Source organism: Rhinoraja longicauda, chromosome 9 (assembly GCF_053455715.1).
Source record: "Rhinoraja longicauda isolate Sanriku21f chromosome 9, sRhiLon1.1, whole genome shotgun sequence".
In the NCBI taxonomy this organism is placed as follows: Eukaryota; Metazoa; Chordata; class Chondrichthyes; order Rajiformes; family Arhynchobatidae; genus Rhinoraja; species Rhinoraja longicauda.
Genome location: NC_135961.1, coordinates 62,595,803 through 62,623,157, shown reverse-complemented (window position 1 = coordinate 62,623,157; position 27,355 = coordinate 62,595,803). Strand labels below are relative to the sequence as shown.

Genomic DNA, 27,355 nt, shown 5'->3' with positions numbered 1-27,355 from the left:
AAACCTTGGTCAGTGGAGAAGAGGGGATGAGGAGGGATTTCTTCAGTCAGAGGGTGGTGAATCTGTGGAATTCATTGCCACAGAAGGCTGTGAAGGCCAAGACATTGGATATTTTTAAAGCGGAGATTGACACGTACATTTTTTTAGTATGGGTGTCAAAGGTGTCACAGGGAGAAGGCAGGAGAATGGGGTTGAGAGGGAAAAATCGATCAGCCATGATCGAATGGTGGAGCTGACTCGACGGGCCGAATGGCCTAATTCTGCTCCTGTAACTTATGGAGTAATTCAACTGATGTGTATCGCACAGGATCAACAGAATAAAGAGGAATCCTTGCAGTTATCAAATAAAATGAACATGTTTGTGAGAGGTTTTACTACGCTAAAGGTGCTAGTTCCAAAACTGGTCTCTGTTTTTTTTTTGTTGCAAATATGATCAACAAAAACGGAGAATGATTCTTGCAGATGTCAATTAAAATTCATTTATTGTTATGCCGCGATTAAATTCAACAGAAACATGTAACAAGCCGAAGGTATCACAAAATGGTGGAGTAACTCAGCAGGTCAGGCAGCATCTCTGGAGAGAAGGAATGGGGGACGTTTCGGGTCGAGACCCTTCTTCAGACTGAACAAGTGGATGGTATCGTTTCTGCAGCTTAATCACGTGTTTGCACATTGAATCTAAAGTGCAAAACATTCTTACTTGGACAGATAGCATGGAAACAGGCCCTTCGGCCCAACTTGCCCACACCGGCCAACATGTCCCATCTACACTAGTCACATCTGCCTTCTTTTGGCCCATACCCCTCCAAGCCTGTCCTATCCATGTACCTGTCTAAATGTTTCTTAAGCGTTGGGATAGTCCCATACTCAACTACCTCCTCTGACAGCTCGTTCCATACACCCACCACCCGAAGTGTAAAAAAGTAGCCCCTCCGACTCCTATTAAATCTTTTCCCTCCCGCCTTCAAGCAATGTCCTCTGGTCCTCGATTCCCCTACTCTGGGTAAAAGACTATGCATCTACCCGATCTATTCCTCTCATGATTTTGTACACCTCTATAAGATCTCCCCTCATCCTCCTGCACTCCATGGAATAGAGACCCAGCCTACTCAACCTCTCCCTATAGCTCACACCCTCTAGTCCTGGCAACATCCTCGTAAATCTTTTCTGAACCCTTTCAAGCTTGACAATATCTTTCCTATAACACGGTGCCCAGAACTGAACACAATATTCTAAATGTGGTCTCACCAACGTCTTATACAACTGCAACATGACCTCCCAACTTCTACACTCAGTACTCTGACTGATGAAGGCCAAAGTGCCAAATGCCTTTATGACCACCTTATCTGTATTTACTCCGCCTATTCCTCTCATGATCTCACTCACGACTATAAAATCACCCTGCATCTTCTTCAGTAGTCCTAGTCAGTTCAACCTCTACCTGTAGCTCAGGCCCTCGAATCCTGGCAACTTCCTCGTAAATCTTCTCTGCACCCTTACTAACTTGTTCCTCCAACAGGGGGAACAAAACTGAGAACAAAACTCTAAATGTGGCCTCACCAACGTCTGGTACAACTGCAACATGACTTCCCAACTTCTATACTGCGATATTCTGATATTGAAACTTGGAGGTTTTGGTTTAAATTGAGCTATTGCCAGCAGCAAAATAGGGTTGTAGGTACCGAACAATTGTCTGAGCCAAACTTAGGGCGGCACGATGGCGCAGTGGTAGAGTTGCCGTCTCACCGCGCCAGAGGCCCGGGTTCGTTCATGACTGCGGGTGCTGTCTGTACGGAGTTTGCACGTTCTCCCCGTGACCTCCGTGGGATTGCTCCGGGCGCTCCGGTGTTTTCTCCCACATTTCAAAGACGTACTTTTCAAAGAGGTTCATTTTAGTTTAGTTTAGCTTAGAGATACAGCCTGGAAACAGGCCCTTCGGCCCACCGAGTCCACGCCGGCCAGCAATCACCCTGGACACTCCACTATCCTACACACACTGGGGACAGTTTACAATTTACAACGAAGCCAATTAACCAACAATCCTGCACGTCTTTGGAGCGTGAGAGGGAGCTGGAGCAGTGTTAGGTTATCCACTTTGGTGGTAAGAATAGGAAGGCAGATTATTATCTGAATGGTGTCAAGTTCGGAAAAGTACAACGTGATCTGGGTGTCCTAGTGCATCAGTCACTGAAAGGAAGCATGCAGGTACAGCAGGCAGTGAAGAAAGCCAATGGAATGTTGGCCTTCATAACAAGAGGAGTTGAGTATAGGAGCAAAGAGGTCCTTCTGCAGTTGTACAGGGCCCTAGTGTGACCGCACCTGGAGTACTGTGTGCAGTTTTGGTCTCCAAATTTGAGGAAGGATATTCTTGCTATTGAGGGCGTGCAGCGTAGGTTTACTAGGTTAATTCCCGGAATGGCGGGACTGTCATATGTTGAAAGACTGGAGCGACTAGGCTTGTATACACTGGAATTTAGGATGAGAGGAGATCTTATCGAAACGTATAAGATTATTAAGGGATTGGACACGTTAGAGGCAGGAAACATGTTCCCAATGTTGGGGGAGTCCAGAACCAGGGGCCACAGTTTAAGAATAAGGGGTAGGCCATTTAGAGCGGAGAACGGTAGGCCTTTTTCACCCAGGGAGTTGTGAATCTGTGGAATTCTCTGCCACAGAGGGCAGTGGGGGCCAATTCACTGGATGAATTTAAAAGAGGGTTAGATAGAGCGCTAGGGCCTAGCGGAATTATGGGATATGGGGAGAATGCAGGCACGGGTTACTGATTGTGGATGATCAGCCATGATCACAGTGAATGGCGGTGCTGGCTCGAAGGGCCAAATGGCCTCCTCCTGCACCTATTTTCTATGTTTCTATGTTTCTAACTCCGTACAGACAGCACCCATGGTCAGGATTGAACCCGGGTCTCTGGCGCTGTGACGCAGGAACTCTACCGCTGCGCCACCGTACCGCCCTATTGGCTTCTGTAAATTGTCCCCAGGGTGTGTCGGATAGTGCCAGTGTACAGAGTGACAATAGGTGCAGGAGTAGGCCATTCGGCCCTTCTAGCCAGCACCAACATTCAATATGATCATGGCTGATCATTCTCAATCAGTACCCCGTTCCTGCCTTCTCCCCATACCCCCTGACTCCGCTATCCTTAAGAGCTCTATCGAGCTCTCTCTTGAATGCATTCAGAGAATTGGCCTCCACTGCCTTCTGAGGCAGAGAATTCCACAGATTCACAACTCTCTGACTGAAAAAGTTTTCCCTCATCTCCGTTCCAAAATCGCAGGTCGGCACGGACTCGGTGGGCCGAAGGGCCTGTTTGCGCGCTGCATCTCTCTACGTTTACAGAGCTGCCTTCCTGCAACCGATGCAGTCTAACAGCAGCACTGATGGCAGGATCTACAGGCAAGCAAAGAATACAAATGGCAAACGGGAGCAAAATCAACAGTAAATATGATATCTGAACATTTTTAAGCTGCAGATGGTAACGTTTTCAACTTGATTCTTTTTTTCCTCCTTTTAAAAGAGCCACAGATGGCTACATTCCTTCTTTAACAAGCTGTCCTTATGCCAGGCCACACTGTAGCAAATTAATCAACTGATGATATTATCATAGCTCATAACCCAGCGATTGAACTAATTATTATGGAGTGTAACACCTGTCCAAGGACCTCCACCAGTCAGTCCCAGAGGTCCACTTGCACCTCCTCCAACCCCATCTACTGCAGGTGTGGACTCCTCTTCATCGGCGAGACCAATCGCAGGCTCGGCCATCCTTTCGCTGATCACCCTCCTCCGCTCAGTCCGCCAAAACCTACCTGATCTCCCGGTGGCTCAGCACTTTAACTCTGCCCTTCCCATTAACGTAGGTTCACCAGGTTAATTCCCGGAATGGCGGGACTGTCGTATGTTCAAAGACTGGAGCGACTGGGCTCGCGTACGCTGGAATTTAGAAGGATGAGAGGGGATCTTATCGAAACGTATAAGATTATTAAGGGGTTGGACACGTTAGAGGCAGGAAACATGTTTCCAATGTCGGGGGAGTCCAGAACAAGGGGCCACAGTTTAAGAATAAGGGGTAGGTCATTTAGAACGGAGATGAGGAAAAACTTTTTTCAGTCAGAGTTGTGAATCTGTGGAATTCTCTGCCTCAGAAGGCAGTGGAGGCCAATTCTCTGAATGCATTCAAGAGAGAGCTAGATAGAGCTCTTAAGGATAGCGGAGTGAGGGGGTATGGGGAGAAGGCAGGAACGGGGTACTGATTGAGAATGATCAGCCATGATCACATTGAATGGCGGTGCTGGCACAAAGGGCCGAATGGCCTCCTCCTGCACCTATTGTCTATTGTCTATTCCCACACTGACCTTTCTCTCCTGGGCCTCCTCCACTGTCAGAGTGAGGCCCAGCGCAAATTGGAGGAACAGCACCTCATATTTCGCTTGGGTAGCTTACACCCCAGCGGTATGAACATTGACTTCTCTAACTTCAAGTAAAGTAACCCTTGCTTTCCCTCCCTCTCTCCATTCCCTCCCCCTTCCCACCAGTCTTACTGTCTCCGACTACATTCTATCTCTGTTCCGCACACTCCTCTGACATCAGCCTGAAGAAGTGTACGAAAATAACTGCAGATGCTGGTACCTTTGTGAATAAATACCTTCGGTCTGAAGAAGGGGCTCGACTCCGAAACGTCACCCATTCCTGCTCTCCAGAGATGCTGCCTGACCCGCTGATTTACTCCAGCATTTTGTGTCAACCTTAATTATTTCAGAAGGCAGCACAATCAAGGACCAGTCTCACCCCCGGCCACTTCCCTCTTCTCCCCTCTCCCACCGGGCAAAAGGCACAGAAGTGTGAAAACGCACACCTCCAGATTCAGGGGCAGTTTCTTCCCGGCTGTTATCAGGCAACTGAACCATCCCACCACAACCAGAGAGCAGTGCCGAACTACTATCTACCTCATTGGTGACCCTCGGACTATCCTTGATCAGACTTTGCAGGCTTTACCTTGCACTGAAAGTTGTTCCCTTATCATGTCTCTGTACATTGTGGATGGCTCGATTGCAATCGTGTGTTGTCTTTCTGCTGACTGGTTAGCGCGCGACAAAAGCTTTTCACTGTACCTCGGTACACCTGACAATAAACTAAATTAAAGTGAACTGATTTCTCTTAATGATTTTTCCCAGCAGCTGCTACATAGAGCAGAAAAGCTACCGGTAAAAGCAAATTACATACCAGGAAACCTGATGGAAGTCTACAAAATTAGTGGCAGGCATGGATAGGGTAGACAGTCAGAACCTTTTTCCCCTCCCAGGGTGGAAATTAAGCATGCAGGTACAGCAGGCAGTGAAGAAAGCCAATGGCACGTTGGCCTTCATTGCAAGAGAATTTGAGTTTATGAGCAAGGAGGTCCTTTTGCAGTTGTCCAGGGCCCTGGTGAGACCACACCTGAAGTACCGTGTGCAGTTTTGGTCTCCCAATTTGAGGAAGGACATTCTTGCTATTGAGGGAGTGCAGCGTAGGTTCACCAGGTTAATTCCCGGGATGGCGGGACTGTCAAATGATGAAAGGACGGAGCGACTGGGCTTGTATTTGCCGGAATTTAGAAGGATGAGAGGAAGATCTTGTAGAAACATGTAAAATTATTAAGGGATTGGACATGCTGGATGCAGGAAACATGTTCCCGAGGTTGGGGGAGTCCAGAACCAGGGGTCACAGTTTAAGAATAAAGGGGAAGCCATTTATATCATATCATATCATATCATATCATATATATACAGCCGGAAACAGGCCTTTTCGGCCCACCAAGTCCGTGCCGCCCAGCGATCCCCGTACCTTAACACTATCCTACACCCACTAGGGACAATTTTTACATTTACCCAGCCAATTAACTTACATACCTGTACGTCTTAGAACTGAGACGAGGAAAAACTTTTTCACCCAGAGGGTTGTGAATTTGAGGAATTCTCTGGCACAGAGGGCAATGGAGGACAATTCACTGCAGGCATTCAAAAGAGAGCTAGATAGAGCTCAAGGATAGCGGAGTCAGGGGGTATGGGGAGAAGGCAGGAACGGGGTACTGATTAAGAATGATCAGCCATGATCACATTGAATGGTGGTGCTGGCTCAAGGGGCCGAATGGCCTACTCCTGCACCTGTTGTCTATGTATCTAAATGTCAAAGGCAAGAAGGCATAGCTTTAAAGTGTAGGGGGCAAAATTTAAAGGAGATGTGTGGGGCAAGATTTATTTTTACACAGAGGGTGGTGGGTGCCTGGAAAGCGCCCTGTCAGGGGTAGTGCTGGTGGAGGCAGATACCATAGTGGTGTTTAAGAGGCTTTTAGATAGCTTCATCAAAGAAAAAAATACAAATTTTATAGGTTTATTAAGGGGTTGGACACGTTAGAGGCAGGAAACATGTTCCCAGTGTTGGGGGAGTCCAGAACAAGGGGCCACAGTTTAAGAATAAGGGGTAGGCCATTTAGAACGGAGATGAGGAAAAAACCTTTTCACTCAGAGTTGGAAATCTGTGGAATTCTCTGCCTCAGAAGGCAGCGGAGGTCAATTCTCTGAATGCATTCAAGAGAGAGCTGGATAGAGCTCTTAATGATAGCAGAGTCAGGGGGTATAGGGAGAAGGCAGGAACGGGGTACTGATTGAGAATGATCAGCCATGGTCACATTGAATGGCAGTGCTGGCTCGAAGGGCCGAATGGCCTCCTCCTGCACCTACTGTCTATTGTGACCTGTGTGCGTTTTCTCCGAGACCTTCGGTTTCCTCCCACGCTCCAAAGACGTACAGGTTTGTAGGTTAATTGGCTTAGTAAATGTAAAAAATTGTCCCTAGTGGGTGTAGGATAGTGTTTATGTTCGGCGCGGACCGGTGGGCCGAAGAGCCTGTTTCCGCTCTGTGTCTCTAAACTAAACTGAACATACTGTACCTAGACTCATCCTAACTCTCCTCAAAATTGTACTCCCAGACCAGGCTGATGGCCATCAGCCCACAATGTCCTACTGTGTCTTGGCATTACTGCTATGAAGCATCTGGTAGTTTCCTTGTGGCAGCAATGTTACACAAATGCAATTTTGTTGTTATTCCCATATGCTAGAACTGATAGTTTCATAAAACCCAGCACAAAAAAAAAAAATTCTGGAGGAGAGAAAAAAAAAAGACACAAAATGCTGGAGTAACTCAGCGGGTCAGGCAGCATCTGCGGAGAACATTTGATAGGTGATGTTTCGGGTTAGCTTGCCTCTGAACTTGACTCGAGTTTCCCTCTCCCGTTTCTCAGTCTGATGAATAGTCTCGACAATAGACAATAGGTGCAGGAGGAGGCCATTCGGCCCTTCGAGCCATCACCGCCATTCAATGTGATCATGGCTGATCGTTCTCAATCAGTACCCCGTTCCTGCCTTCTCCCCATACCCCCTGACTCCGCTATCCTTAAGAGCTCTATCTAACTAAACCAAACTAAACAACGAAGGCAAATGGGATTAGTGCAGTGGTCGAGGTAGGAAGGAACTGCAGATGCTGGCTTGCACCGAAGATGGACACAGAATGCTGGAGTAACTCAGCGGGTCAGGCAGCTTCTCCGGAGAGAAGGTAGTGGTGACGTTTCAGGTGAGGATGTGATGCTCCAAAAGGCCTATTTCTTTGCTGTATAACACACAGAGTTTGCTAACTTCAGAGAACCTAGGGCTGGAGTGGTGCTTTGGAGAATTGCCCGGGCTTTGGGCCAGAAAGAAATCTCAAATTTTATTTCCTTGAAAATTGGCCTGGAGGATTTTAAATGCTTTATTTCTGTCGTCTTTGCCAAGAGATGGGTTTTGGATGAAGTATCATGAAACCATGAACAGGCCGAGTTGTATCTACTTGAGGATCATTATGGATGATTTAGTTTCGCCATAGAGCATGGAAACAGGCCCTTCGGCCCCCTCTGAGCCCATGCCAACCATTCACACTAGTTCTATGCTATCTCACTTTCTCATCCACTCACCACGCACGAGGGCATTCATCAGTTAGACAATAGACAATAGGTGCAGGAGGACGCCATTCGGCCCTTCGAGCCAGCACCGCCATTCACTGTGATCATGGCTGATCATCTGCTATCAGTACCCTTGACTCCGCTATCTTTTCAGAGCTCTATCCAACTCTCTCTTGAAAGCATCCAGAGAATTAGCCTCCACTGCCTTCTGAGGCAGAGAATTCCACAGATTCACAACTCTCTTTGAGATACAGCGCTTTGAGACACAGCACGGAAACAGGCCCTTCGGCCCACCGAGTCCACGCCGACCAGCGATCGCCCGTTCACGCTAGTCATTCCCACACGAGACATTGGGTGATTTACCGAGGCCCATTAACCTACAAACCTGCACGCGTTTGGGATGTGGGAGGAAACCCACACCGTCACGGGGTGGAACGTGCAAACTCCACACAGACAGCACCCGAGGTCAGGATCAAACCCGGGTCTCCGGCACTGTGCTGCAGCAACTCTACCAGCTGCGCCACGTAACGTATTGATTACCCTCCGGATACCTGCAGTGACTAGCAGAAAAGGCACAGTGACTTATGAACATCTGATTTCTTCACGGAACCCCGAAAATAAATAAATAAAGCTTCCCCTAGAACCCAATTCTCCTTCCACACCGTTTTCTCAGCACGGTGGCGCAGCGGTAGAGTTGCTGCCTCACAGCGCCAGAGACCTGGGTTCGATCCTGACTACGAGTGCTGTCTGTACGGACCCGCAACGTCGCCCATTCCTTCTCTCCTGAGATGGTGCCTGACCTGCTGAGTTACTCCAGCATTTTGTGAATGAATACCTTCGATTTGTACCAGCATCTGCAGTTATTTTCTTACGCATTATATTTCCCATCTCCCATTAAAGCTTTAATCTACACATCCAAACAGAAGCCCACTGAAGAAGGGTCTCGACCCCGAAACGCCACCCATTCCTTCTCTCCAGAGATGCTGCCTGTCCCAGTTTTTTGTGTCTTCCTTTGGTTTAAACCAGCATCTGCACTTCTTTCCTACACATGAGAACACCCTACATCGAGATGCTGTTCAACATAGAGGTGATTTAAACATGCTAAATTACTGGTCAGAGTTGCAGTTTTGTTTATTGCCTCGTGTTACCGAGCGAGTGCTGTCTGTACGGAGTTTGTACGTTCTCCCCGTGGGTTTTCTCCGGGTGCTCCGGTTTCCTCCCACGCTCCAAAGACGTGCAGGTTTGTAGGTTAATTGGCTTCAGTAAAATTGTAAGTTGTCCCTTGTGTGTGTGTGTGTGTGTGTGTGTGTGTGTGTGTGTGTGTGTGTGTGTGTGTGTGTGTGTGTGTGTGTGTGTGTGTGTGTGTGTGTGTGTGTGTGTGCGTGTGTGTGTGTGCGTGTGTGCGTGGGTGCGTGCGTGCGTGCGTGCGTGCGTGCGTGTGTGTGTGCGTGCGTGCGTGCGTGTGTGTGTAGGATAGGTTTAGTGCGCGGGGATCGCTGGTCGGCGTGGACTCAATGGGCCGAAGGGCCTGTTTCCGCGCTGTATCTCTAAACTGAAACTAAATGTAAGGGCCGAATGGCCTCCTCCTGCACCTATTGTCTATGTATCTAAATCCTCTGGTCTATATTTTAATAAGCTGCTGTTTTTACAATCTGTTATTGGAGGAGAGCAATTTAGATTTCTTAAATGTTTCAAAATATATATTTTTTTAATTTTCAGGTGCAACTAATACGTGACCCAAGTCACATCATTCCAATTAGCATTGCGTCTGTTGTCACTTATATAAAATAAAATACTCAGGCAAATAGTTCTACAATCCTCTTCTGGCAATCAAGTTGTGATCGTCACGATTCTGGAGAGACCAGGTCACCCTGTTTTCAGAAAGATGTTGTTGAACTAGAAAGGGGGCAGAGAAGATTTACGAAGATGTCGCCAGGACTCGAAGGCAATAGACAATAGACAATAGGTGCAGGAGGAGGCCATTCGGTCCTTCGAGCCAGCACCGCCATTTAATGTGATCATGGCTGATCACTCTCAATCAGTACCCCGTTCCTGCCTTCTCCCCATACCCCCTGACTCCGCTATCCTTAAGAGCTCTATCCAGCTCTCTCTTGAATGCATTCAGAGAATTGGCCTCCACTGCCTTCTGAGGCAGAGAATTCCACAGATTCACAACTCTCTGACTGAAAAAGTTTTTCCTCATCTCAGTTCTAAATGGCCTACCCCTTATTCTTAAACTGTGGCCCCTTGTTCTGGACTCCCCCAATGTTGGGAACATGTTTCCTGCCTCTAACGTGTCCAACCCCTTAATAATCTTATACGTTTCGATAAGATCTCCTCTCATCCTTCTAAATTCCAGTGTATACAAGCCTAGTCGCTCCAGTCTTTCAAGGCCTGAGCTACAGGGAGAGGTTGAGCAGGCTGGGACTCTGTTCCTTGTAAGCGCAGGAGGATGAGGGGGGTGATCATGTTGAGGTGCATGAGATCAGGAGAGGAATAGATCGGGTAGACGCACAGAGTCTTTTACCCGGAGTAGGGGAATCAAGAACCAGAGGACATAGGTTCAAGGTGAGGAGGGAAAGATTTAACAGGGGCCAGAGTGGAAATTTCGTTTTACACAAAGGGTGGAGGGTGTTTGGAACGAGCTTCCAGTGGAGGTAGTTTGAGGCAGGTATTATCACAACCTTTAAGAAACATTTGGAGAGATGCTGTACATGGATAGGACAGGTTTAGAGGGATACGAGACCAAGTGGACGCGTTGGGCCCAAACCTCTCCTGCATTGGTGCAGCACCCTCTCCTCCCCCCCCTCAACCCCATTCCCCCCCCCTCCCCTCCCCCTCTCCCCTCCCTCCCCCTCTCCATCCACACTCCATCCCCCTCAACCCCCCCTTATCCTCCCTCCTACCTCCAACCCCTCCCTCCCTAGGAGATAGATTCAAACTTTAAAATGTGAATAGCTTAAAAAATATAACACCGATTTCAATGAAACTTCTTCCATTAGCACCAAAGGGACAACGGTGAGTAAGGTGGGCCTAAAATTGTCGCGCTATCGTGGACCGTTTTGGCTGTAGTTCAGGAACAAACAAACAAACAAACAAACAAACAAACGAGAGTTTTAGTATATAGATGGGCCAAATGTGGGACTATTGTGGATGGGGTGTGTTGGCTGGCAAGTTGGCAAGTTGGGCCCAAGGGCCTGTTTCCGCGCTGTATGTCTCTACGAGAGTTGGTGAACTGGAGTCGAGAGACGTCCTTTTACAATCCAGATGGCTCCCAAACGTCATGCCCAGCGATGGAACTTTGGAACCGAGACAATTTCTATGCCTGATTTGCAACCAAAGCCAAAGACATCAAATCTGATAACTGATCGCCTCCCACAGAGCACTGCTGGACAACAAAATAGCGGAACTGTCACAGCAGCCTGACCTTATACTTTATATTATTGATGAATATCCCATTTTGAATCGAATGGACCTGGCAGCTTGCAAAGGGCATTCTTCTCTGTTTATTAATGGACAGGTCCCCAGACAGAATTATCCACAGCTAAAGTGTCAAGGGAGATACTCACACATTAACAGAAATGATAATTATATTTCCCGCATCAGTCTGAAGAAGGGTCTCGACCCGCAACGTCGCCCATTCCTTCTCTCCTGAGATGGTGCCTGACCTGCTGAGTTACTCCAGCATTTTGTGAATGAATACCTTCGATTTGTACCAGCATCTGCAGTTATTTTCTTACGCATTATATTTCCCATCTCCCATTAAAGCTTTAATCTACACATCCAAACAGAAGCCCACTGAAGAAGGGTCTCGACCCCGAAACGCCACCCATTCCTTCTCTCCAGAGATGCTGCCTGTCCCAGTTTTTTGTGTCTTCCTTTGGTTTAAACCAGCATCTGCACTTCTTTCCTACACATGAGAACACCCTACATCGAGATGCTGTTCAACATAGAGGTGATTTAAACATGCTAAATTACTGGTCAGAGTTGCAGTTTTGTTTATTGCCTCGTGTTACCGAGCGAGGTACAGTGAAAAGCTTTTGTTGCGTGCCAACCAGTCAGCGGAAAGACAATGCATGGTTCCGATCGACAGTACACAGATACACGACAAGGTAATAACGTTTAGTACTAGGTTAAGCCAGCAAAGGCCGATCAAGGATAGTCCGAGGGTCACTAATGACTGAGGCAGATAGTAGTTCAGGACTGCTCTCTGGACTGGATAGACTCGACTTGCGCTCGCTGGAATTTAGAAGATTGAGGGGGGATCTTATAGAAACTTACAAAATTCTTAAGGGGTTGGACAGGCTAGATGCAGGAAGATTGTTCCCGATGTTGGGGAAGTCCAGAACAAGGGGTCACAGTTTAAGGATAAGGGGGAAGTCTTTTAGGGCCGAGATGAGAACGTTTTTTTTCACACAGAGAGTGGTGAATCTATGGAATTCTCTGCCACAGAAGGTAGTTGAGGCCAGTTCATTGGCTCTATTTAAGAGGGAGTTAGATGTGGCCCTTGTGGCTAAAGGGATCAGGGGGTTTGGAGAGAAGGCAGGTACAGGATACTGAGTTGGATGATCAGCCATGATCATATTGAATGGCGGTGCGTACAGGCTCGAAGGGACGAATGGCCTACTCCTGCACCTATTTTCTATGTTTCTATGTTTCTATGTTGTGGTTGGATGGTTCAGCTGCCTGATAACAGCTGGGAAGAAACTGCCCCTGAATCTGGAGGTGTGCGTTTTCACACTTCTGTACCTTTTGCCCGATGGGAGAGGGGAGAAGAGGGTTGCGATTCATCCTTGATTATGCTGCCTTCTGAAATAATTGAGATAGGCACAAAATGCTGGAGTAACTCAACGGGACAGGCAGCATCTCTGGAGAGAAGGGATGGGTGACGTTTCGGGTCGAGACCCTTCTTCAGCCTGATGTCAGGGCAGAGATAGAATGTAGTCGGAGACGGGAAGACCGGTGGGAGAACTGGGAAGGGAGAGGGGATTGAGAGAGAGTGGGAGAGCAAGGGTTACTTGATCAGGAGTGGCACAGGGGCCAAATTAGAAACCAAAGTGCAAATGACCACACTGACTACAGAAGGGTCTCCACCTATCCATTTTCTCCTGAGATGCTGCCTGACCCTCAAGTCAAGTCAAGTTTATTTGTCACATACACATGCAAGATGTGCAGTGAAATGAAAGGTCGCCCACAGTCCAGCAATAAGAGCAATAAAAATAAACAATAACACGCACAATCACAAACCAACACAAAACAAAAACAAAAAGAAACATCCATCACAGTGAGTCTCCTCCAGTCACCTCCTCACTGTGATGGAAGGCCAGAATGTCTTTTATCTTCCCCTGCCGTCTTCTCCCGCGGTCAGGCTGTTGTAATTGCCACGTTCCAGGCCGCGCCGGACGGTGAAAGGTCCGCGGCGGGTCGACCCGAGCCCCGCGATCCGGGGCGGGCGAAGACGCCGGGGCGGTCGGTCGTGGCTCCCGACCTGAGTTACTCCAGCATTTTGTGCTCGTCTTTGATTATTGTTAATGCTGTTCATGTTGTGGTGGCCTGTGACTCTGCCTGGTGAAACCAGACAACCAGACATCAGGCTCTTCGCTTGGAGGTTTTGGCGCGACGGCATCGAGGTCGGCGGGACCGGGTTGTTCGTCGCTGCGGTCCGTCACGACCCGTGATGAACGTCGGGGTCACCAGTGGTGTGGCCTGGACGAGGCCAGAAAAAGGCCAGGCGCCAGGCAGGTTTAGAAAGTTCTTTATTCCGGTCCACTCACAACGGGTTCCACCGCAGGGACGAAACACTACCCCACAAACAGCCCGAGTATAAACCCCCGTAGCCTGTCCGTCAACTACCGAGGGGACTGACCCTAGGAGTGGCCTGATACCCAGGGACAGCCACAATGGTCTCCTCATCTGAGGAAAGACATTCTAGCCATAGAGGGAGTACAGAGAAGGTTCACCAGATTGATCCCTGGGATGGCAGGACTTTCATATGAAGAAAGACTGGATAGACTCGGCTTGTACTCGCTGGAATTTAGAAGACTGAGGGGGGATCTTATAGAAACATATAAAATTCTTAAGGGGTTGGACAGGCTAGATGCGGGAAGATTGCTCCCGATGTTGGGGGAGTCCAGAACCAGGGGTCACAGTTTAAGGATAAGGGGGAAGTCTATTAGGACCGAGATAAGAAAACATTTCTTCACACAGAGAGTGGTGAGTCTGTGGAATTCTCTGCCACAGAAGGTAGTTGAGGCCAGTTCATTGGCTATATTTAAGAGGGAGTTAGATGTGGCCCTTGTGGCTAAAGGGATCAGGGGGTATGGAGAGAAGGCAGGTACAGGTTACTAAGCTGGATGATCAGCCATGATCATATTGAATGGCGGTGCAGGCTCGAAGGGCCGAATGGCCTACTCCTGCACCTATTTTCTATGTTTCTATGTTTCTATGTGATCTGTTGTCTTCTCTGGAACGTCAGAGGTTGAGGAGAGACTTTATAGAAGTTTATAAAAATTACAAAGGCTGCACCTCGGCTACACAGTCAAAACCCTCTCTATGGATTCACCTGACAGCTTCCAACATTATCATGTGATACAAGCACAATTAGGCTATTCGGTCCAACAAGTCTACTGCCATTCAACCATTCTCCTACCTTCCCCCCATAACCCCTGACACCCGCACTAATCAACAATCCGCCAATCTCCGCCTTAATAATATTCAATGATTTGACCTCCACCGCCGTCTGTGGCAATGAATTCCACAGATTCACCGCCCTCTGACTAAAGATATTCCTCCTCATCTCTTTTCTAAAGGAACATCAATAGACAATAGACAATAGGTGCAGGAGTAGGCCATTCGGCCCTTCGAGCCAGCACCGCCATTTAATGTGATCATGGCTGATCATTCTCAATCAGTACCCCGTTCCAGCCTTCTCCCCATACCCCCTGACTCCGCTAGCCTTAAGAGCTCTATCTAGCTCTCTCTTGAATGCATGCAGAGAATTGGCCTCCACTGCCTTCTGAGGCAGAGAATTCCACAGATTTAGAACTCTCTGACTGAAAAACGTTTTTCCTCATCTCAGTTCTAAATGGCCTTCCCCTTATTCTTAAACTGTGGCCCCTTGTTCTGGACTCCCCCAACACCCTGTCTGTCGCCGGAGACTCGGGTTCGATCCTGACTAAGGGCGCCGTCCGTACGGAGTTTGTACGTTCTCCCCGTGACCTGCATGGGTTTTCTCCGAGATCTTCAGTTTCCTCCCACACTCCAAAGACGTACAGGTATGTAGGTTAATTGACTAGGTAAATGTAAAAATTGTCCCTAGTGTGTGTAGGATAGTGTTAGTGTGCGGGGATCGCTGGGCGGCGCGGACTCGGTGGGCCGAAGGGCCTGTTTCCGCGCTGTATCTCTAAATCTAAAAAAAAAATCTAATTCTAAAAAAAATCAATATAATACCCCAGGTGTTGTTTCCAATACTGCGACGGACACGATTTCATCTCAGGAGCACAGTTTCTGGAGATTACTCAAATATCACGGTGGCGCAGCGGTAGAGTTGCTGCCTTGCAGCGCCAGAGACCCGGGTTCGATCCCGACTGCGGGCGCTGTCCGTACGGAGTCTGTACGTTCTCCCCGTGACCCGCGGAGTCCGGAGTGTGTGTGTGTGTGTGTGTGTGTGTGGGATAGTGTTAGTGTGCGGGGATCGCTGGTCAGAGCGGACTCGGTGGGCCGAAGGGCCTCTTTCCCCTCTGTATCTCTAAACTGAACTGAACTGAACTGAACTGACTACTCCGTGTGATCGTTAGTTTATTTACCCTTGGTCCTTCAAAGATTAACACTGGAAGAATTCAACTAAGCCGGTCGAAGACTTCGATTGATCAATGAATCAATGAATCAATCGATTTCTTTGACGAGCGTATTTCGCAAGGCAACCACCCTCTGTCGGAATTCCAAGCAAAATACCGGGCAGCTCCTCAGCTAAGTGGCTGCTTTCAACCACAGGCCCGAGGACATCCGTGAAACTTAGCCCGAGCCTCCCACGAGACCCGAAATGTCTTTGACTACAGGGGCAGGAATTTGGGAGGGTAAAAATAGAACCAGCTGAACACAATTTGCATTTCACAGAGGTCTCGAGATAGCTGAAAGCTTTGCGCTCTGCGTCCGTTTTTAAAACGGCAATCTGCAATCAAAGTTTTACTCTCCCCCCCCCCCCCCACCCCCGAAAAGACATTTAATTCTTCTTGAGCGAAACTTGCCAGAGAACAACAAAAAAGACAGCTCGGGGCGAAAACCAATTTTTTTTTTAAAGACAGGAATTTCGAGATAAAACAGTGATGATACGTTGCTGATATTCAGCAACATGATGAGAGAATTAAAACATATATATATATATATATCGGTCGAATTTCAAAGCATAGCCCTCGGTCGAAACTTAGCCACCCCGACTTTGTGGAAACAAACACTCGCCTCTCCTCTTTCAAGGAATGATGTGAACATTAAGCTGCATGTCCTCAACATGCTTCCTTGCGAATGCAAAACAGAAATCACTTTCTTCCGCGCCAATTATAACATGTCTCAAAGCGATCCAAATGGTTGAAAAGTGACCATTTATAGCTCTGGTCGTTTCTCAGCTGCCCCCTGTATTTATTTGCTCTCCGGGATTATCAAAGTTACAGGTCACTTCTATTTCGGTGCTTCAAATAACACAACGCTCAAAAGACTTCTCACAGCCATTCGCTGGCCAATTAAATCTCTGGCCGCACGATATTTAAGCAGACGTTTAGAAACACATGGCAACATAGAAAACAGGTGCAGGAGGAGGCCGTTTGGCCCTTCGAGCCAGCACCGCCATTCATTGCGATCATGGCTGATCATCCACAATCAGTAACCCGTGCCTGCCTTCTCCCCATATCCCTTGATTCCACTAGCCCCTTGAGCTCTATCTAACTCTCTTTTAAATCCATCCAGTGAATTGGCCCCCACTGCCCTCTGTGGCAGAGAATTCCACAAATTCACAACTCTTTGGGTGAAAAAGTTTCTTCTCACCTCAGTTTTAAATGGCCTCCCCTTTATTCTTAGACTGTGGCCCCCTGGTTCTGGACTCACCCAACATTGGGAACATTTTTCCTATATCTCAGTTGTCCAGTCCTTTTATGATTTCATAAGTCTCTATAAGATCCCCTCTCATCCTTCTAAACTCCAGTGAATACAAGCCCAGTCTTTCCAATCTTTCCTCATATGACAGTCCCGCCATCTCAGGGATTAACCTCGTGAACCTACCTACGCTGAACTGCCTCAATAGCAAGAATATCCTTCCTCAAATTAGGAGACCAAAACTGCACACGGTACTCCAGATGTGGTCTCACCAGGGCCCTATACAACTGCAGAAGGACTTCTTTGCTCCTGTACTCAAATCCTTTCAAGTGGGAAGTACCGTAGACATAAGCCGGGTTCGTCTTATCGCTTAGTTTCAGTTTAGTTTGGAGATACAGCGTGGAAACAGGCCCTTCGGCCCACCGAGTCCGCGCCGCCCAGCGATCCCCCGCTCGCTCGCACTAGTTATCCCACGACACATTTACGGAGAGCCAATTGACTGCAAACCCGCACGTCTTTGGGAGGTGGGGGAAAACCGGAGCACCCGGAGGAAACCCACGCGGTCGCGGGAACGGGCGAAACTCTGCACAGACGACACCCAAGGTGAGGATTGAACCTGGGTCTTTGTCACGGTGAGCCAACGGCTCTCGCCGCCTGTTGTGGGGAAAGGAGGGTTCTCCTTTAACGGTGAGGGAACCCCCTTTAAATGGGGGAGGCACGGTGGCGCAGCGGTAGAATTGCTGCCTAACAGCATCAGAGATCCGGGTTCGATCCTGACCGCGGATGCTGTCTGTTCCACGTTCTCCCAGTGACCTGCGTGGGTTTTCTCCGGGTGCTCCGGTTTCCTCCCACATTCCAAAGACGTGCAGGTTTGTAGGTTAATTGGCTTTGGTTAAAAAAAAAAATTCTCCCCAGTGTGTAGGATAGTGCTAATGTACGGTGGGATCGCTGATCGGCGCGGACTCAGCGGTCCGAAGGGCCTGTTTCCACGCTGTATCTCTAAAGTCTAAAGAACTATCACATGAAAATTCTTGGTCAGAGAGTCGTTCAATGTGGAAACAGGCCCTTCGGCCCAACTTGCCCACACCGGCCAACGTTCCATCTACACTAGTCCCACCTGCCTGCATTTGGCCCAAATCCTTCTAAACCTGTCCTATCCATGTACCTGTCTAAATGTTTCTTAAACATTGCGATAGTCCCTGCCTCAACTACCTCCTCCGGCAGCTCGTTCCATACACCCACCGCACTTTGTGTGAAAAAGTTACCCCTCAGGTTCCTGTTAAATCTTTCCCCCCTCACCTTCAACCTATGTCCTCTGGATACTCAATTCCCCTACTCTGGGCAAGAGACTCTGTGCGTCTACCCGATCTATTTCTCTCATGATCGTATACACCTTTATAAGATCACCCCTCATCCTCCTGCGCTCCAAGGAATAGAGTCCCAGCCTAAAGTCCTAGTTGAAGAGACTCCATGCATCTACCTGATCTATTCTTCTCATGATTTTGTACACAGGTCTGGAAACGTTATAGTGTAAGGAGCACTAAATCCATGATAAATCCATTGGAAATGGCTTGTATTCACTGGAGTTTAGAAGGATGAGAGGGGATCTTATAGAGACATATAAAATTACAAAAGGACTGGACAAACTAGATGCAGGAAAAATGTTCCCAATATTGGGGGAGTCCAGAACCAGGGGACACAGTCTACGAATAAAGGGGAGGCCATTTAAAACTGAGGCGAGAAGGAACTTTTTCACCCAGAGAGTTGTGAATTTGTGGAATTCTCTGCCACAGAGTGCAGTGGAGGCCAAAACACTGGATGGATTTAAGAGAGAGTTAGATAGAGCTCTAGGGGCTAGTGGAATCAAGGGATATGGGGAGAAGGCAGGCACGGGTTACTGATTGTGGACGATCTGCCATGATCACAATGAATGGTGGTGCTGGCCTCCGAATGGCCTCCTGCTGCACCTATGTTTCTATGTAATCAATTAGTGGCTGTACCTGCCACATATCCATCAGCTAACGGGGCACTGATTGTCTGTTCCAAATTCTGGGCAAAAAATTTGGATTGTGTTCTTACCTTGTTTTGATCAGTCCAGTAGAGGAACAATCCAACTGGGTCTACTTTCAAGGTAATGGGAGTCACAGATGTGGAGTCCTGGCAATGGGGCAGAGAGAGAGAGAGAGAGAGAGAGAGAGAGAGAGAGAGAGAGAGAGAGAGAGAGAGAGAGAAAGAGAGAGAGAGAGAAAGAGAGAGAGTGAGTCGTTCTCTTTTCACTTGCTGTGACTGCTTAATCTTTAAAAAAAGGTGTTAATGAATAACACAAGTTACCACTGGATGGAAATTTCTACAGGCATGTCACATGTTCATCCAAGACTTTGGAGCTTAGAGATCCAGCACGGAAACAGGCCCTTCGGCCCACCGGGTCCGCGCCGACCAGCCATCACCCCGCACACCAACGCTATCCTACATGCACCGAGGACAATTTACAAATTTTGCTGAAGCCAATTAGGTGACAAACCCGCACGTCTTTGAAGTGTGGGAGCGACTAGGCTTGTATACACTGGAATTTAGAAGGATGAGAGGGGATCTTATAATCGATATCGAAACGTATCCGATTATTAAGGGGTTGGACACGTTAGAGGCAGGAAACATGTTCCCACTGTTGGGGGAGTCCAGAACCAGTGGCCACGGTTTAAGTATAAGGGGTAGGCCATTTAGAACGGAGATGAGGAAAAACATTTTCAGTCAGAGAGTTGTGAATCTGTGGAATTCTCTGCCTCAGAAGGCAGTGGAGGCCAATTCTCTGAATGCATTCAAGAGAGAGCTAGATAGAGCTCTTAAGGATAGCGGAGTCAGGGGGTATGGGGAGAAGGCAGGAACGGGGTACTGATTGAGAATGATCAGCCATGATCACATTGAATGGCGGTGCTGGCTCGAAGGGCCGAGTGGCCTCCTCCTGCACCTATTGTCTATTGTCTATTGAAACTGGAGCACCCGGAGGAAACCCACGCAGGTCACGGGGAGAACGTGCAAACTCCGCACAGACGGCACCCGTAGTCGGGATCGAACTGGGATCTCCGGCGCTGCGAGGCAGAAACTCTACCGCTGCGCCACCGCGCCGCCCTTCTGCAGAGTTTAATTGTACAACAACTCGGCACATTTTGCGTTAGTAAAAACTCAGTATAAAATCTGGCGGTTTGTGTTTTTAGGTGAATAATAGCGAACAGCATGTTATCAGGGCCTTTGTCTTACTGCTCTGTATCTTTGGTGGTGATAATAATCATTAAGCCACTTATACAGGTAGAGTTGCTGCCTCACAGCGCCAGAGACCCGGGTTCCATCCTGCCGTCTGTACGGAGTTTGTACGTTCTCCCCGTGACCTGCGTGGGGTTTCCCTGGGATTTCCTGTTTCCTCCCACACTCCAAAGGTTTGTAGGTTAATTGGCTTGGTGTAATTGGTAATTATCCCCTCGTGTGAATAGGATAGTGCTCATGTACTGGGATCGCTGGTCGGTGCCGACTCGGTGGGCCGAGGGGCCAGTTTCCACGCTGTATCTCTGAACTAAACTAAACTCAGCTAGGCAATAGACAATAGGTGCAGGAGGAGGCCATTCAGCCCTTTGAGCCAGCACCACCATTCAATGTGATCATGGCTGATCATTCTCAATCAGTACCCCGTTCCTGCCTTCTCCCCATACCCCCTGACTCCGCTATCCTTAAGAGCTCTATCCAGCTCTCTCTTGAATGCATTCAGAGAATTGGCCTCCTCTGCCTTCTGAGGCAGAGAATTCCACAGATTTACAACTCTCTGACTGAAAAAGTTCTAAATAGCCTGCCCCTTATTCTTAAACTGTGGTCCCTGGTTCTGGACTCCCCCAACATTGGGAACATGTTTCCTGCCTCTAACGTGTCCAATCCCTTAATAATCTTATATGTTTCGATAAGATCCCCTCTTATCCTTCTAAATTCCAGTGTATACAAGCCTAGTCGCTCCAGTCTTTCAACATACGACAGTCCCGCCATTCCGGGAATTAACCTAGTGAACCTCAATAGCACATTTTACTGTGGTAAAAGCTCAACATAAAGTCAAGCTGCCGGCTTTCTCGATGCATTTTCGTGAATAGCACATTATCAGTGTCTCCATCTTAGTGCGTTGAATTTCTAGTGAAAATAATTCTTAACCCGTATAAATCAGGCCACTGAACCATTCCACCAGCAACAAGGGAACAGTCCTGAGTGACTATCCTCCTCATTGAAGACCCTCAGACTATCCTTAGTGGGAGAGTCTAGGATTAGAGGTCATAGCCTCAGAATTAAAGGACGTTCTTTTCGGAAGGAGATGAGGAGGAATTTCTTTAGTCAGAGGGTGGCGAATTTGTGGAATTCTTTGCCACAGAAGGCTGTGGAGGCCAAGTCAGAGGATATATTTAAGGTTGGGATAGATAGATTCTTGATTAGTGCGGGTGTCAGGGGTTGTGGGGGGAAGGCAGGAGAATGGGGTTCGGAGGGACAGATAGATCAGCCATGATTGAATGGTGGAGTAGACTCGATGGGCCTAATACTACCCCTATCACACATAATATCATATCATATCATATCATATATATACAGCCGGAAACAGGCCTTTTCGGCCCACCAAGTCCGTGCCGCCCAGCGATCCCCGTACACTAACACTATCCTACACCCACTAGGGACAATTTTTACATTTACCCAGCCAATTAACCTACATAATCTTTATTCGGAATTGGTCTTGCACTAAACATTATTCACGTTATTCCCTTTATTGTGGATCTATCTGTACACTGCGGACGGCTCGACTGTAATAATGTGCTGTCTTTCCGCTGACTGGTTGGCACGCAACAAAGAAGCTTTTCACTGTACCTCGGTACACGTGACAATAAACTAAACTGAAGTAAATCGCAAAGAAAGCCCATCTATGACTCTGCTTCCTTCGAAGGTTGATGATCTTGTGTACGTCAATGAATGCTGCCTTGACCGTCTACAGGTGTTCGGCAGAAGGCATATTGACTGGTTGCGTCACGGCCTAGTTCGGCAACTTGAACGCCCAGGAAGGGATGTTCAACGAGATCTGGGTGTCCTAGTGCATCAGTCACTGAAAGGAAGCATGCAGGTACAGCAGGCAGTGAAGAAAGCCAATGGAATGTTGGCCTTCATAACAAGAGGAGTTGAGTATAGGAGCAAAGAGGTCCTTCTACAGTTGTACCGGGCCCTGGTGAGACCGCACCTGGAGTACTGTGTGCAGTTTTGGTCTCCAAATTTGAGGAAGGATATTCTTGCTATTGAGGGCGTGCAGCGTAGGTTCACTAGGTTAATTCCCGGAATGGCGGGACTGTCATATGTTGAAAGGCTGGAGCAATTAGGCTTGTATACACTGGAATTTAGAAGGATGAGGGGGGATCTTATTGAAACATATAAGATAATTAGGGGATTGGACACATTAGAGGCAGGAAACATGTTCCCAATGTTGGGGGAGTCCAGAACAAGGGGCCACAGTTTAAGAATAAGGGGTAGGCCATTTAGAACGGAGATGAGGAAGAACTTTTTCAGTCAGAGAGTGGTGAAGGTGTGGAATTCTCTGCCTCAGAAGGCAGTGGAGGCCAGTTCGTTGGATGCTTTCAAGAGAGAGCTGGATAGAGCTCTTAAGGATAGCGGAGTGAGGGGGTATGGGGAGAAGGCAGGAACTGGGTACTGATTGAGAGTGATCAGCCATGATCGCATTGAATGGCGGTGCTGGCTCGAAGGGCTGAATGGCCTCCTCCTGCACCTATTGTCTATTGTCTATAAGACTGCAAAAAGCGGTCAACACTGCCCGGTCCATCACGGGCACTGACCTCCCCACCATCGAAGGGATCTACAGGAGTCGCTGCCTCCAAAAAAGGCAGCCAGCATCGTCAGAGACCCACACCCACCCTGGCCACGCTCTCATTTCACCCCTGCCATCGGGAAGAAGGTACAGGAGCCTGAAAACTGGAACGTCCAGGTTCAGGAACAGCTTCTTCCCAACAACCATCAGGCTAATCAACACCACAAGAGGTGGTAAACAGAGAAAATAGGTGTAGGGGTAGGTCATTCGGCCCTTCGGAGCCAGCAACGCCATTCAATATGATCACTATGTGGACAGTTTTGGTCTCCTAATCTGAGGAAAGACATTCTAGCCTTAGAGGGAGTACAGAGAAGGTTCACCGGATTGATCCCTGGGATGGCAGGACTTTCATATGAAGAAAGACTGGATAGACTAGGCTTGTACTCGCTGGAATTTAGAAGACTGAGGGGGGATCTTATTGAAACATATAAAATTCTTAAGGGGTTGGAGAGGCTAGATGCGGGAAGATTGTTCCCGATGTTGGGGAAGTCCAGAACCAGGTTAAGGATAAGGGGGAAGTCTTTTAGGACCGAGATGAGAAAACATTTCTTCACACAGAAAGTGGTGAGTCTGTGGAATTCTCTGCCACAGAAGGTAGTTGAGGCCAGTTCATTGGCTATATTTAAGAGGGAGTTAGATGTGGCCCTTGTGGCTAAAGGGATCAGGGGGTATGGAGAGAAGGCAGGTACAGGTTACTGAGCTGGATGATCAGCCATGATCATATTGAATGGCGGTGCAGGCTCGAAGGGCCGAATGGCCTACTCCTGCACCTATTTTCTATGTTTCTATCGCGGCTGATCATCCAGAATCAGCACCCCGTTCCTGCCTTCTCCCCATATCCCACAATTCCGTTAGCCCTAACAGCTCAATCTAACCCTCTCTTCAATACATCATCTCCACCTATTGAGGTAACAGCCCAGGTGTTAGTGGGATGGTTCGGATGCCTGATTTGTACGTGGCTTAAAAATTATCTTCTCCAAAAATTCAACGCAGTAAGGCAGAGGCATTGATAACGTGCTATTCATTATTATGCATCGAAATAGCCGAGTGAACGATGAACTGTCTGGGCAGTTCTGGGGACTTCAAGATTTTTGAGCTAATATTTTTAATGTATTGATTTTTTTAAATGAGTTTATCCGTGAGTGCTACGTTCAAAGACCTGTTTTGCTGCCGTAGGTAAGAATCTCATCGTTCCTTTGTTACTGCAAAGGCAACAAAGCACTCTTGACTCTCAAAAAGTCTTGAAAGTAACGTTGGCAAATGGCAAATAATATTCATATTAAATATGAATAGACAATAGAGGCAGGAGGCGGCCATTCGGCCCTTCGAGCCAGCACCGCCATTCAATGTGATCATGGCTGATCATACACAATCGGTACCCCGTTCCTGCCTTCTCCCCATACCCCCTGACTCCGCTATCCTTAAGAGCTCTACCTAGCTCTCTCTTGAATGCATTCAGAGAATTGGCCTCCACTGCCTTCAGAGGCAGAGAATTCCACAGATTCACAACTCTCTGACTGAAAAAGTTTTTCCCTCATCTCAGTTCTAAATGGCCTACCACTTATTCTTAAACTGTGGCCCCTTGTTCTGGACTCCCGCAACATTGGGAATTCACATTAAATATGAATAACAATTATTACGTTAGTTAAGCAACAACAATAACGGAGGAGGCATGCTTCGCAGGTTGATGAAGTTTAGTTTGGAGATACAGCGCAGAAACAGGCCCTTCGGCCCACCGAGTCCGCACCGACCAGCGATCCCCACACACACTAATATTGTCCTACACGCACTAGGGACAATTTAATATTTACACCAAGCCAATTCGCCTACAAACCTGTACGTCTTTGGAGTGTGGGAGTGAACCAATGATCTCGGAGAAAACCCACGCAGGTCACGGGGAGAACGTACAAACTCCGTACAGACAGCGCCCGTAGTCGGGATCGAACCCGGGTCTCTGGCGCTGTGAGGCAGCAACTCTACTGCTGTCCTAGGTTTTAAATTGATTTGGACCTGGTTTCACCACAACCTCAATCCACACTTCTTGGAACATTAGTTAATGAACGCCATTTAGGAGCAACAAAGAAAATAATACAAAGGAGTGAAAAGGAAATCAGTGATAATCTAGTTTGGAAGATAAGCTTTGTGCTGGCGTGCTCTTAGATCGTCAGATATTTAAATACAGTAGAACTAGATTTCAATCTTTTTTGTTTTAATTGTCTCTAAATGGTAAATTGAGACATTAAGGTGGCGCAGCGGTAGAGTTGCTACCTCACGGCACCAGAGACCCGGGTTCGATCCTGACTACGGGTGCTGTCTGTGCGGAGTTTGTACGTTCTCCAAACTGAAGAAGGGTCTCGCCTCGAAACGCCACCCGTTCCTTCTCTCCCGAGATGCTGCCTGACCCGCTGAGTTACTCCAGCATTTTGCGTCTACCTTCGATTTTAACCCAGCATCTGCAGTTTTTCTCGTACACATGTTTAGTTCAGTGTAGTTAAGAGATATGATGTGGAAACAGGCCATTTGGCCCTCCGAGTCCGCGCCGACCCGCGATCCCCGTACACTAGCACTATCCTACAGGCACTGGGGATAATGTACAATTTTACCAAAGCCAATTAACCTACAAGCCTTTATGTCTCTGGAGTGAACCCACGCAGGTCACGGGGAGAACGTACAAACTCCGTACAGATTTGAAGTCGACTATTTGCCCGTTCTAAATGGCCTACCCCTTATGCTTAAACTGTGGCCCCTTGTTCTGGACTCCCCCAACATTGGGAACATGTTTCCTGCCTCTAACGTGTCCAACCCCTTAATAATCTTATACGTTGCTCTAAGATAGTCAGATATTTAAACACAGTAGGACTAGATTGCTGTCCAGAGATGCTGCCTGCCCTGCCCTGCCCCGCTGGGTTACTCCAGCATTTTGCGTCTATCTCAGGTTTGTAGGTTAATTGGCTCCGGTAAAATCATAATTGTCCCCAGTGTTGTGTAGGATAGTGTTAGCGTGTGCGGGGATCGCAGGTCGGCGCGGACTCGGTGGGCTGAAGGGCCTGTTTCTGCGCTGTATCTCTAAGCCAAACAGCTTGTGCAAACCCAGTTGTAGCCTGAGATAAAGGTTCTGATTGTTTATCTTATCTATGCCTCTCATAATTTTATTTGTGACCGCCTGTTTCACGTTGCCCAAATAACACAGGGACTCAAGTATATGCACATACGACATGTGGGAGTCACAAGCTTAAGTCCACACTGCTTATTCGAAAGACACCCAGTAATTAGGCCGAAATATACACCCAACATTGGACAGTTTGTACACACACACATGCGCGCGCACACACACACACACATGCACACTCACACACACAGACACACACACAGACGCACACACAGACACACACACACTCACACACACACGCGCACACACGCACAGCGCACACACACGCACGCGCACACACACACACACACGCACACTCACACACACACACACACACACACACATGCACACTCACACACACACACACACACACACAGACACACACACACTCGCACACACACGCGCACACACACGCACGCGCACACACGCTCACACACACACACACACACACACCAGTTATTGGACTCCTGCCCACAATACACAATGACCATTGAAAATGGGACTCAATGCAAACAGTGCATTAAGCGACTATCAAATTCTTGTGCAGGAAGGAACTGCAGATGCTGGTTTAAAACCGAAGGCAGACACAAAAAGCCAGAGTAACTCAGCGGGGCGGGCAGCTTCTCTGGAGGGAAGCAATGGGTGACGTTTCGGCTCCGGAAGCCTTCCTCAGGCTGAGAGTCAGGGGAGAGGGGAAACGAGAAATATAGGCGGTGATCTGGAAGGAATGGACGAAAGATAAGCAGAAAAGTAACGGTGATCAAGGAGAGCTGGAGCCCACAATGGTCCATTGTTGGCTGCTGGGTAGGTGATAACGAGCTATACAGGCAGTGAAACTCAACAGGAGGACAGTGAAACTAGTACTGCGACTCGGGTGGGGGAGAGTGGGGACGCAAGGGTTAACTGAAGTTAGAGAAATCAATGCGCAACTGATCCACACAACACTAATCTCACTGCGACAATGGAACACTACACACTACTCCTTGCACAACCATGGATCATTTACCCTCGCACTAACGTCTTTTTTGTTTGCAGGCTTTTCTTTTCACCGAAAGAAAATTAGTGTTGAAAGAATTGTAGTGTAAAATAATTAGTGTTATATGTGTGTGTGTGTGTGTGTGTGTGTGTGTGTAATGTTGCTGCAAGCAAGATTTTCATTGCACCTCCACCTCACCACACTTGCACACGGCAATAAACCTGAAGCACACGCACACACACACAGGCTAAAATAAACACCAACCCTTACACGC

At 48.0% G+C, this 27,355-nt stretch overlaps 1 protein-coding gene across 1 annotated transcript in view; it reads right to left on the bottom strand.

Annotated features, from left to right (window-relative positions):
• Nucleotides 1-27,355, bottom strand: part of plcb1 (phospholipase C beta 1) — a 641,072-nt gene that overhangs the window by 609,370 nt on the left and 4,347 nt on the right. Inside the window, exon 2 of the mRNA XM_078405993.1 lies at nt 19,150-19,227. Within this exon, the coding sequence (XP_078262119.1) occupies nt 19,150-19,227 (78 nt within the window). The remainder of the gene's footprint in view (nt 1-19,149; nt 19,228-27,355) is intronic.